Source organism: Mytilus galloprovincialis, chromosome 1 (genome assembly GCF_965363235.1).
Source record: "Mytilus galloprovincialis chromosome 1, xbMytGall1.hap1.1, whole genome shotgun sequence".
Lineage (NCBI taxonomy): Eukaryota > Metazoa > Mollusca > Bivalvia > Mytilida > Mytilidae > Mytilus > Mytilus galloprovincialis.
In genome coordinates, this window is record NC_134838.1 from 59,448,752 (window position 1) to 59,461,632 (window position 12,881).

The 12,881-nt window shown below is 30.8% G+C and overlaps 1 protein-coding gene across 1 annotated transcript in view; it reads left to right on the forward strand.

The window, feature by feature from the left end:
- Positions 1–12,881, forward strand: part of LOC143080052 (uncharacterized) — a 95,492-nt gene that overhangs the window by 21,967 nt on the left and 60,644 nt on the right. The window contains exons 22-34 of the mRNA XM_076255713.1: positions 894–926; positions 1,822–1,978; positions 2,481–2,632; positions 3,160–3,263; positions 3,771–3,864; positions 4,086–4,214; positions 4,929–5,081; positions 5,952–6,116; positions 6,510–6,606; positions 7,422–7,433; positions 9,022–9,186; positions 10,315–10,419; positions 11,417–11,437. Of these exons, the coding sequence (XP_076111828.1) occupies positions 894–926; positions 1,822–1,978; positions 2,481–2,632; positions 3,160–3,263; positions 3,771–3,864; positions 4,086–4,214; positions 4,929–5,081; positions 5,952–6,116; positions 6,510–6,606; positions 7,422–7,433; positions 9,022–9,186; positions 10,315–10,419; positions 11,417–11,437 (1,387 nt within the window). The remainder of the gene's footprint in view (positions 1–893; positions 927–1,821; positions 1,979–2,480; positions 2,633–3,159; positions 3,264–3,770; positions 3,865–4,085; positions 4,215–4,928; positions 5,082–5,951; positions 6,117–6,509; positions 6,607–7,421; positions 7,434–9,021; positions 9,187–10,314; positions 10,420–11,416; positions 11,438–12,881) is intronic.

Consider the following 12,881-nt stretch of genomic DNA (forward strand, 5'->3'; position numbering starts at 1 on the left):
ATATGTTATTACTGACAACTATACGGAGGTCAAGTTCAATAATTGCGATTTTGACTTTTACCGTTCAGGAGTTTTGGTTCTTGAAAGATTGAAAAATGGAGTTTTCAGTCGTGTCCGTGCATTTACTCATGAACTGTTCTACCAAAGCTTCCCAAATTTTAATATGTTGTTACTGATGACAGAATGGAGGTCAAGTTTAATAATGACGATTTTGACTTTTACCGTTCAGGAGTTATGGTTCTTGAAAGATTGAAAAATGGAGTTTCCAGTCGTGTCCGTGCATTTATGCATGAACTGTTCTACCAAAGCTTCCGAAATTTTAATATGCTGTTACTGATGACAAAATGGAGGTCAAGTTCAATAATGACGATTTTGACTTTTACCGTTCAGGAGTTATGGTTCTTGAAAGATTGAAAAATGGTGTTTCCCGTCGTGTCCGTGCATTTTCTCATGAACCATTCAACCAAAGCTTTTGAAATTTTAATATGTTGTTACTGATGACAAAATAGAGGTCAAGTTCCTTAATGACGATATTTTGACTTTTACTGTTCAGGAGTTATGGTTCTTGAAAGATCGTAAAATGGCGTTTCCATTCACGTTGTTGTATTTACTCATGAACCATTCAATCTAAGCTTTTCAAATATTATTATTTCAAAATGTTGATACTGATGACAAAATAGAGGTCAAATTTGATATTGATGATTTTCACTTTCACCATTAATCAGTAATGATATCATCTGATATTGCCAGGACTCAAATAAATGTAAATAAATCCGGTTTGCTGTCGTTGTGACAGCCTCTTGTTTATTCATATCATAAAAGAACATGACTTCAATATTTTGCAATTTAAGTCTTTAATAGATAATTTATAAATGACTTAATGCTGTTATTAGGAAATGTCAAATGCACCTACTCAAGAAAACGAAGTAAGTCTAAGTTAGCTGGCATGCTAGTAAAAAAACAATTACTAGTATTTGATATACAGCACATATATATTATATAATCAGAATTTGATATTTTTTAGCATTGCAAACATGTAAATAGTCTTATAATAATTCTGCAACGGTTTAAATTGTAAACAGCAAAATACAAAAAATGAGTTTAAATTTTGATCGCAATAGTACGAATAATGAACAGCAGTTATGCAAATAGGGGAAATAAAAGCCTACAAGAGAACAAAATTATGTCAAAATTCATTTATTTTTTTATTCGCAAATAAGGTCAGATATTGAAAATAAATGTACAATGTTTTGAATAGATTTTTTTTGGCAACATGCTTAGAGTAGCTGCTAGATTGAAGAAATATCAGTTGGGTATTCTATGAAAGAAAATCTATATCTTTGTACATCATGATATTTTTATCCGATTTATTTTTCAATAACAGATTTAAGGGATCACTATAGAATTATTTGTATTTCGTTATATTTTTTCTTAATAACTTTGCTTAAAAGAACACATATTTACTAAAAATGCTAAAATTATTATTGCTTTTCGAATATTTGCAATTGTTTGAAGGCATTTTAACATGAATTTGCCTGATGTCATAATTAGTTATTATACCATAAATCATCCATGTGTTAACAGTTGTTTTTGCATGTGTTCAAATATATTCAGATCCTTATGGTTTAAAAATGTCTCTATCAAAAGTTTTATGTACAATACATTGTAAAAGCCGGAACTAAAAAAAGCTTCAACTGGTTTCTAAAGTCGAGAAAAAGTCATGTAATTTCATAACTTACCCTGATTGGAATAAATAGTGATCAGGTGTATACAAACACTTGCATATATAAAATAATTTGGAACCAATTGATTTTTAAACAGGAGCCCTTGAATGTGATATCTGGACCAAAAGCCTTTAACAGTGGGAAGCCCACACCTGACAACAGTTTTCTGTATACATTTGACGAGCCTGGATCTTACACAGTGGCTTCACAAGGAGCACCTGGTTATTCCTGTATTGTATTTGTCCTGGCAGCAGGTAGGTTAAAAAAAAGGAAGCAGAGATCAAAGTAAAAAGGACCAAGATAAAACAACATATAGAGTTAAAAAATACATATGCAGTGAATGATTATCAATGGTGTTTCCTGGTTTCTATTTAATTTTTGAAAAAACATATTTCTAGAATTAGAATGATTTAGATCTTTCCACGCATGAAGGGAGAGGGCTGTTGACTACTGTCGTTATAACCTTCACATTTATGTTTACTCTCTGTCTGTATCTAAACTTGATTTACTTTTGTAATTTTGTTTGGTCTACATACCTAAAACGTGATGTTATTTCTTGTATCAGTATTTTGTTTTAAATTTTTGGCTTCAAATTAACACCCAACACATTTCAAGCAAAACATGTATAGCAACTTTATTAGGATAAATGATTATGAATTATGAAAATAATTTTCCAGTTTAAAACTATTTTGCATAATTGAAGTAATTGAACCTACATTTATTTATGAAAAGTTATATCTACAATCTTTATTTCAGCTGGAAGAGTGTCTGATCCTTTTATATCGTCAGTAGATGGAGGATCAGTTAACAGTGGGACAAAAATTACATTAGGTTGTGATTCTCCTGGTTCTAAGATATATTTCACCATAGATGGAGCACCACCAGAGTTACATCTAGACTCGGCAAAGGTATAGACCTATTGTTGAATAAGATTTACAATATATAGTATATGGCTCTATGAACTGATCAATATGGCTGCTAGCTCTTATTTATTGCTGTTTAAAATACAATGACAAATACCACATGATTCAAATTCTACTGCAAAAAAAGGTACTGTAGATTCACTTTTGTTTGGGGGATACTTATTTACGTGTTTTTCATAGATGTACATGGATGAAAAACACATATTTAAATATTTAACGAAGTAGGAATTTTCTATAGGCCTTAATTGTATTTAGACTGTCAAAACCATGATATTAAATTTCTGCCAAAATGCAATTTTTCCCCATCCACAAAATTTGGTATTCACAAAATTGAATGAATCCACAGAAAGTCAAAGGGCAATAACTCATGTATTAGTTACCATGACATGGTTATACCTAATAGAAAATTTTAAATAAAATCCTGCACACAGAAATTTTTCTCAGATGCATTGAATTTGAAATTCTTACTCTCAATCAGACAACAGTAACTGTATTGCATTGTTTAATTTCAGCTATATACAGAGAAAGGTATAAAGTTGAAGACACCAGGATTGTGTTTTGTCAGATTTATGGCTGTCAAAGAAGGCTTTCTTAACAGTCATATTATAACATCAAGGTAAGTGTGGTTATACTGTAATTTTGGTTTCATGGATATCTACTTAAATAACAATGTGATCATTCAGAATCTAAATGTCTATTGGTAATTTCATTGGTACTACACCAATATGGGAATAATCATAAGACATTGGCTGGATATATGGACTACTTTTGAGATTGTTATGATGTTTTGGTGTACACTTTGAATAATGTTACCCAGACAGATTTGAAATTTGAAATAGTAATTTATTGTGCGACTGAGTTACTCAACAAAATGGACAAATATTTTATTTGTTGAATTGGTATTAAATTTCAAATTGTAACCTGGTTTATTTACACAGGAAGCTTTTCAATGTATCACTTACAAAATGCTCTCCTTCAACACCTTAACTCCAGTACTTCTAGCTGTACACAATTGACTTTGATTTCACCTGCTAAACTCACTTCTCAGTAAATCTAATGTGAATTTTAATTCCAAACTTGATTTTTTGTTATATTTGATCGAACTAATTTGCTTCTTTTGCAGACGATACTTTGTACTACCAGAAGAAAGTGACACACAAGATGACACTAGTGATTCTGATGCATCAGTTGTTTCTGAAAAGAAACCATCACCTAAGGTAAGCTTGACAACCTAGGTTTTAAGTCCTAGAAAGCATTGTGTGTGGCTTCTCAGTGGTATCCATTATGATGTTCATGATAAGGAAAAATCTGATGACAATTGTCACCATTGTGGAAAAGGAACAGAGAAATTTTGAGTGTATCATAAAATATTGGTTTCTTATTTATGTATATAACCTTAGGAATGCCTTAAAATACTATTATTTATATTTTGTTTTAGACCAAGAAGCATTGGACATGGTGGGACTGTGTACCAACAGTAAAAGCCTGCTTTACAGGACCTGGAATTATGGAGATATTCTGGGATTCACCAGATGAAAGCAATTTGTCACTTATCAAAGGGTACCAGGTATAGTCAGTTTTATAATCTGTATTTTAGACAAACCATTTTTTTTTATATCTTATAACCAACAAAAAAAACAACAAAAAACATGATGGGCAGATAAAATAAAAGTTTTAGTTGTACTGAAAAGGGTCACAAACACTCTTATTAGAGTGAAAGCTCTAAGCTGTTTAATAATACTTGCTTTATCGGTAGTTCGTATATTTTCCCTTTGATCTTACTGCCTCATATTTTTGAGTATCAACATACTGGCTGTATCACTGAAAATATTAGGCAATACATTGTGTGACGTCATAATAACCGATAAACAGAATAATAGGTAGTTTCGTTTTTGATACTGACTATATCATGTGGAATATCTTAACTTGCCCTAACGGGCTCGTCGAGATATTCCACAAGACATAGTTAGTATCAAAAACGAAACTACCTATTATTCTATATATCTCAGAACTATATAAACATGGAGAAAAAGATATGACTGAAATAAGTTTAAAAAAAAGATGTTCTATCATAATACATGTCACAATTTGTGTAGATATTTTTTTTTTAAAACATTAAATATTTAACATTGGTTTTAGCACTTGACATATTTTAATCAGCTGTTAATTAAATTAAGATGGATTTGACCACTTACAGCAATATTGGTGAACTGACATATAACCTTTTGTTTGAAATTTGTTCACAATTATTTTATTTTGCAATTTTTTTTATATTTTACAGCTATTCTTGAATGGTGTATCATACTGTGAGATGTTCCCTCCTAACAACAATAGTATAAATATCAGTGGGTTGGCTGGTGGACGCTTGTATGAAGTTGTTGTGGAAGTATACTCTACCAATCCTAAACAATCTCCACAGATGTCTAACAAATTGGTTAGTAATTTTTAATTTGATAAGCTCGTGAATGTTTTTATAGAATTACTGCAACCTACTTTTTTTGCAAGCAATTTATATTTTCAAAACTTTTGGGAGTAGAAAAATAACTAATATTATTCATTTCAAATTTTGCAAAAAATATTATCTTCTCGAATAAAAAATCATCAACAAAGTTAGGGTTTTGCTAAAATAAATCGTTGCAAAGACAGCAATAAAGGTCTAACCGCCAATAAAAGAATCAGCTAAAAATAATTTGTTTTACAGTTCTGTGGAAGTACAAATCACCAATCCAAAATAAGAACCACAATTGGAAACAATTTACATGCCGTTACACAATGTGGTTGTCTATTGTCCAAATGTTGTCCATGAATTTCTTTGAAAAAAAAAAACTGTCTCACAAACTGGATTCTAATTTTGCATGTGGTTGTCAATAATTATATGAAATCAAGGTGAAACTATCTTCTATTATTCCATATCATTGACAGTATATATAAAGTTTTTCCTTTTATTTCCTGTTATCTAATTTTATTTTTATTTCATTCAACTAATTTATAAATAATAAATTGTTTGTTTCCGTCTGTCCCTTGTCCGTCTGTTCCACTTCAGGTTAAAGTTTTTGGTCGAGGTAGTTTTTGATGAAGTTGAAGTCCAATCAACTTGAAACTTAGTTATCATGTACCCTACGATATGATCTTTCTAATTTTAATGCCAAAGTAGAGATATTTTATCCCATTTTCACGGTCCACTGAACATAGAAAATGATAGTGTGGATGGGGCATCCGTGTACTTGGGACTCATTCTTGTTTCTCATAGTTTAGAAAAAAGTAATATTCTTATCAACATAACATTTGCAATTTTTATTTTCAGATGATGAAGAGTCCATTAGTTTCAAATGATGGAGGACCAATTATCTCCCTTGAGAGGACAGAGAAAGAGGATGCTATATCTGTTGTATGGATGTCCATAGATTCCAGATCTTACCCTATTTCTGGCTATCTTGTTTTCTTGAATGACCAACAATGTGGATCAAGGGTATGGAATAATTGTTAACAATCATTAGTAAGACACTTGAAGTAGCAATGGCCACTATATAGTCTTTTTGTCGTTGATGCAGTTTTAGGCAAACAATCAATTTTAGTGAGACATTGCTTAAAAAGATCAGATCATAATGGTTATTGACAAATTGGCAAGAAACTTTTTTGTAAGAATTTAAGACGAAAATATTGAAAAAAGTATTATGAACTTGGTTTTCTTTATTGGACAGCTACTTGAAAATAATTTACTAAAGTGTTTTTCAAATTTTGGTAGGTCCCTTTATGAAACTAGAACACACACCACATTGAATTACTGATTTTACATTAACATATTTAAATTCAAATTCCTTTCCCATAGTTTAGAATGTTTAAGATATGCTATATATTACAGCTTGTTCCTGATCCAGACAGCAACAGATGTAAAGTTGTCATTGGTGGATGTGAACTAGGTGTCTCACATAAAGTCTATGTGGTAGCCTTACCCAAAGGTAAGAATTGTTTATCCTGCTGTTTTTTATGGTGTTAGATATAGGTTTTTGGAAGAAACTCATTAAATCACTGCATATTTGTGTCAACCATTGTCATTGACCTATTCTAAGCTTCTAAATGACACATATTTGGTAACTTCTCTTTCATGCAAGTTCTTGAAAACCCTGATGAAACTGATGTTGCCTTAATGATTAAAAGTCTAATCACCTGTAATTCTGATTATTCCCTTAAACATATAAATTATAATTCTAAGATTTTTGTTAATCTCCATTATGTTTACCCAAGACTTGAAAACTTGTATTTGCTGCTTCTCCAACAAAGCACTCAGCTTTGAGAAGTAAGATCTATGGCAAAGGCATGTCAGTAAGGAATTCAAATACTGTGGATTCATTATTATTTGTTGGATACCAATTTTCGAGGGTACAGGAGAACCACGAATTCAAATGTTCAATGAATAAAATATTTTTTAAAAGGCTTTGTATATAAGGATTGGCAAATCCACGAAATCAAATATCCAAGAATATGCAACCTTTTAGCAATCCTCAAAATTTGATACCCATGAAAATAAATGAATCCACAGTATTGTGTCTGGTTATGGTGACGTGTCTTCTTTCAGGCTATTCAAGAAAGGTTTCTCATTCCTTTCATATTTTAAATATGCATTTTATTTTTCACCCATCATCAGCTTTGCCAATAACCTTTAATAGTGTAACAATGAAGTCCTATCTGGGTTTTTCTGCAATGTTTCAAAAATATATTTGAGACCGTTTTGATTTTCATTATGATTTTGATACTTATTGTATGTTATGTATAGATTTACCAGAGGGTGAGTAAAAAATGGGTGTTTAAAATAATATAGCTATAGGTTTGTTAAATTTTTTACCTCGCAAATCATGAAATTTGAAAAGCAACAATATTTTGTTTTAAACTTTAGATTTTAAACAGTAGTCTAATAAGACTGCCCCTTTTAATTTAAAATAATTGAAGAAGTTCTTTAGAAAAAAAGTTTTTGTTTAATTCAAAATTGCTCAGTGAAAGCAGATTTCTTTAGGTGACTTTAAAATAGATTTTTCTGTCTTCAACCTGGGCAATATTTGTTTTGAATAACATTAAAATTGGAATGGTCGGTTTAAAGAAAAGATAAACTAATATGAGCATTTTTTCCAAATATTAAATTTTCTATTTTTGCAGTGCCAGCTGTGAAATTATTTTGTGGCTAAGAAACATTTGCAATATTTTTATAAGAAAAATTTGTTACAGTTTCCTACATTTATATGTTTTAGACATGGTACTTTTAGATACATTTAGTACTGAATACTTAATGTATTTCGGATATTTTATTTTTCATCTTCCCTATATTATTACAGCAGAAACCATACATCTATTAACCTTTTTTTTTTTATCGTACTTAGTAAAGCAGCCACCTCACTGTGATATACTGAGACTAAGCCTGGTAGATTTTTTCACTTCAGACAAGACAAATATCAATCAAGTACTAATTGAAATAATTTTAGATATTGAAATCAATATTGCCCAGCTTTTAACAATTTAATTTATTTTTCACAATAGAATAACGTGAATAAAACTTATTTATTGGGCTTAATTAAATGCTCAACAACTTTTTAAGTATACATCTCTTGATAGCTCAAGAAAATTGATTTATTTATGTATGGTTTTTGCTGAAACATTCTCAACACAATTTTATAGTAAGTGCACACTAAATAGCAAATAGTGTAAAATTCTTCATTTATTTCTTATCTATTTCAATTGATTATGATCTTATGAATAAAAGTAGAATTGGGTTAATATCAACCAGACACTAACATCTGAAACAAGAAAAACCACAAATTCATAGGTAGAAGTCAACATAAGTTCTTCAACAATGGGCAAATGTCTTTGCATATAAATGTTAACCTCAAAATTGACGGCTATGAAACAGATTTAGTATTCAGTATTTTTGAAATAATTGCATCATTGTTTATGATACTTCTTATAATTGTTCTGATGAATTAAAAAATATTGTTGTATAAGGTCAAATAAAATAAGCAATGTTTCCCACCTATTATAGTTGAATGCCTTGTAGCTTCTGTCTTATAATTTTCGTTGACATTTGTGGTTGTGAATTGTTACATACAGTAGGTTATCCCCATATACTCAGGGTTACAAAGATTAGGAAATAAAAAAATTACTGCCTACCTTCCCACCCTTGTTTAGTACAGGAAGCCTTGATAAACAATGAATATATTTCTTTGGCTTTAAAATTATTTTCAGGAGTTATTACATATGATTCAAGGGACATTGTAATTATTGATTTATGGACAAAAAAGTGAAAATTGAAAAAAATGCAATTTCAGAAAATAATGCATGAAATAATGTGATCAGATTTGATGTAATAAATATATTACTACTTACAGGTGAAGTTGATGACTCTAAGGTATCAAACCTTCTAGAAGTGACCTTGCCCCTGTATGTAAGTGAGATAGTGCTGCCACCTGAAGGTAAACGTCTGGAAGAAGAGGAGCTATACCTAGAGTATATTGAGATACATGAAGGATCAGGTTACCTACAGGCTATGGATGGTAAGCTATTTGCTAACGTTGTGTGCATGCTTGTTGTAGATGTGCAATTTATTTGTTTGTTTTTAGTTAGGCAAGGCATTTTCCATGATATTGTCCATTTGCTATTTATTTTGAAAAGATGGGGTGGGGGTGGCGGTGGGGGTGGGGGTCAAGATAACATCAAAATGTCAGCAATATTTTCTTTGTCATACTTTAATTGAAAACATAAAATGTAACACAGTGCTGTTTTCATTGCATTTTAGCAATAAGAGATAAATGACTAGATTCTAAATTAACAGGAGGTTATATTAGAGTGCACGAAGTGATGATTATTAAATATGTAATAGATTGTTGTCCGAAGGGAAATATTTCATGTATATTCAGGATGTAAAATATATAATTTATGGCTAAAAGTATATCTTATCAATTTGACATTACATGTGGGCCTTTTTAGGGGGAGGGAAGGATGGGTGATGTGTGTTGAGCTGAAACAGTCAATGCTGAGACAAATGTTAAAGGAAATTAAAATATTTTTTTTAAGAAGTTAATTTTCTCAATCTTAAAAGAAATTTGTTTGCTAAAAGTTTTGACTGCATGTAATTTTTCTAAATGTGTACAATTTTATTTAGGGTAAGCCACAATAAATTGATTATATGATTTGAAATAAAGGCCATTTAAAAGTAAGAGATATAGATATTGATCCTTGGCCAGTAACTTCAATGTCCATAGCAGTTCAGCTATGAAATATGTACTTTAAAAAAAGTAACCCCTGAAAATAAAATATGTGCAGAAACATAGCACACCTGATTCAACAATACGGAATCATTTTTCTCCTGAGTGAACACACAAAACTTACATATGTGTTCACACATCAGATACAGTTTTAATATTGAGGGTCTATTTATAGCTAGCAAGGGAGGTAACTTTTATCAGTTCCTATTGTGTCTCTATTGACTTTTTCATTTATATAGCTACAAAGTTATTGATTTGGGACCAGTACCATTTTTTTTTCACAAAGCGGTAGAAACTCTAGGAAAGGCCTAGGTTCTAAAGGGGGAAAGTAACCTTTAACAAATAATTTCTTTTTTATGGCTTCAATGCTTGAGTGTATTTAGTTTAAATAGTTGTTGTTGCATGCTTTTTCTACAGAAAGTATAAATAAAGCTAGTAGAGCAGAAGTAAATGAGAGAAATAGATTTCATAAAGATGTAACCTCTTCAGGGTCACAGAGGTCAACAAGTTCACACCGTTCAGGTAAGAGAAATGCAAAGAAAAAAATATAGTTACTGATATATTTGAACATATTAAGAAAATTAAAATTTTCCAGTTATTGAAGTTTCAAAGTTATACTTTTTAAAAAGTCAGTCTCTTGAGAACAAAGCATTAGGATTATTTCACTTGATCTCCTGTGAAATTATTCTGGCTTTTATTTACTAGCATGACATATTTCACATCTACTTTCTAGTTTACAATTATCATGAGTGCTCGGTCTACCCATTGGAACTTGTAAATGTAATTTGATAAAGTTATTCCAAAAAATATTGAACACAGTTTCACATATATGGTAGCCTATTTCTAGAGGGAAGCAGAAGCTAAAAAAGAAAATAAATCACCAACACTTTAATCATAAATGTTTTTATTAATTTTCATGCAACTTATGGATTCATTTTAAATTTTACCAAAACTAAGTTGAATATTTGTGAGGAATTGAAACCAGCATTGTTCAGATTTGAAATTATATCCCTAATATTTTAAAATAAAAGTAATCGTTGAAATAAGATGAGTGAATACCTGCAAGTTTTGATATATATTTTAGTAAGTTTTTCTATGCCCCATCTAAATGCATTATGTTTTTCTGTCTGTGCATCTGTTCGTCCATTCGTCTGTCCGTCCATGTTTCCCACTTGAATTTAAGTTTTTGATGAAGTTGAAGTCCAATCAACTTGAAACTTAGTACACATGTTCCCTATGATAGGATCTTTCTAATTTTAATGCCAAATTAGAGTTTTTACCCCAATTTCACGGTCCACTGAAGATAGAAAATTATAGTGTGAGTGGGGCAGGAACTATAAACACATTCTTGTTTAAATATGGTAGTGAGATAGTTTTTACTAAACAAAGTGATATTCAATGTGTTTTTTCAAACAAGCTTACACTTAATATAACATAATTGTTACATTATTATGTTTGTAAAGAGCTTTTGCTTAAGGAATATAGGATAATAACAGGTGCTTTTATTTTAACATTGTAGTTGTTAGATTAAGACGCTTAGGTGAGAACAACCATAACACCAGTGTGTGATTTAGTCACTTTCATCATTCAAAAATATGTATCATTATAATATTGTATCAAAAATATTTTGTCTCTTTCATCCTCAACCTGCGTCTTTTAATGTGTGGTAATAGTGAAATATTGCATCAACCTTGCATCTCTCATTTCCATCTGAATATTTCCATGTCTGGTAATCATAAAATGTAACAGGAACTTTGTATTTCTCTTCTTAATACGCATTTTTAAGGTGTGGTAATTGTGAATATTGCAGCAATCTTGCCTCTCATTTCCATCTGAAGATTTTCATGTCTGATAATCATAAAATGTTACAACATAGACCATACTTGTGTAAACAAATTTTCTACAAAAATTAAATTAAATGCTGTTTAAATTTTATCAAGAGCTATTTCATCAAATGTAAGTTGTAAAAACCAAACTCATCATTAGTCAATGCTGATGTATTCACCTGAATCAATCTATTTCACCTGAAGAGTACCGTATTTAGCTATGCATATTATGCAGTTGTGTATAATATGCACCCCTTTTCATCCCTCCAGATATGTCTTAAAAAAAAAATAAGCTCTAGAAATTAGAATTAAAAAGAAATATTGTTAGGCAATTGAATAACATTAGGATGGTTGAAATAATCAATAATAATAACACCACATGGATTATCATGAATTGGGTGTTTGTAAATTTTATTCATGGCACATGATGTGATAAAAAATGTATATCAAAAATTTTATTCAAAATTAAAAGTAACATATTATTCCTTAGAAAATTTGTTTTAATAGTGACACAATAATTTATGAAATAAACACTTCAGCAGTAATACTGAAACAAATGGCAATCAGCTTTTATATGAATACTCTGCAATCAGTTTACTTTTGTATTGTATTTCTACCTGCTTAACAATCAACCCATTCTAGCTGTACTCTTTCCAAACATCAATAATTCTATAGGTCTATCAGCCTGGTACATGTACACTTTTGTTGTTAATTGTTCCGCTATTTTAAGAAATGAATGTCCAACTGTTTTTTATGCCCCACCTACGATAGAAGGGGCATTATGTTTTCTGGTCTGTGCGTCCGTCCGTCCGTCCGTCTGTTCGTTCGTCCGTTCGTCCGTCCGTCTGTCCCGCTTCAGGTTAAAGTTTTTGGTCAAGGTAGTTTTTGATGAAGTTTAAGTCCAATCGACTTCAAACTTAGTACACATGTCCCCTATGATAAGATCTTTCTAACTTTAATGCCAAATTAGAGTTTTTACCCCAATTTCACGGTCCACTGAACATGGAAAATGATAGTGCGAGTGGGGCATTCGTGTACTGAGGACACATTCTTGTTTTCCATAAAAAAAGTTCTCTGCTTAATAAGATTCAGTGGGAAATCAAGTTAATCAACTGTTTATGAATTGTTTACTTTTTTTGTTACTTCTGTTTCACATTA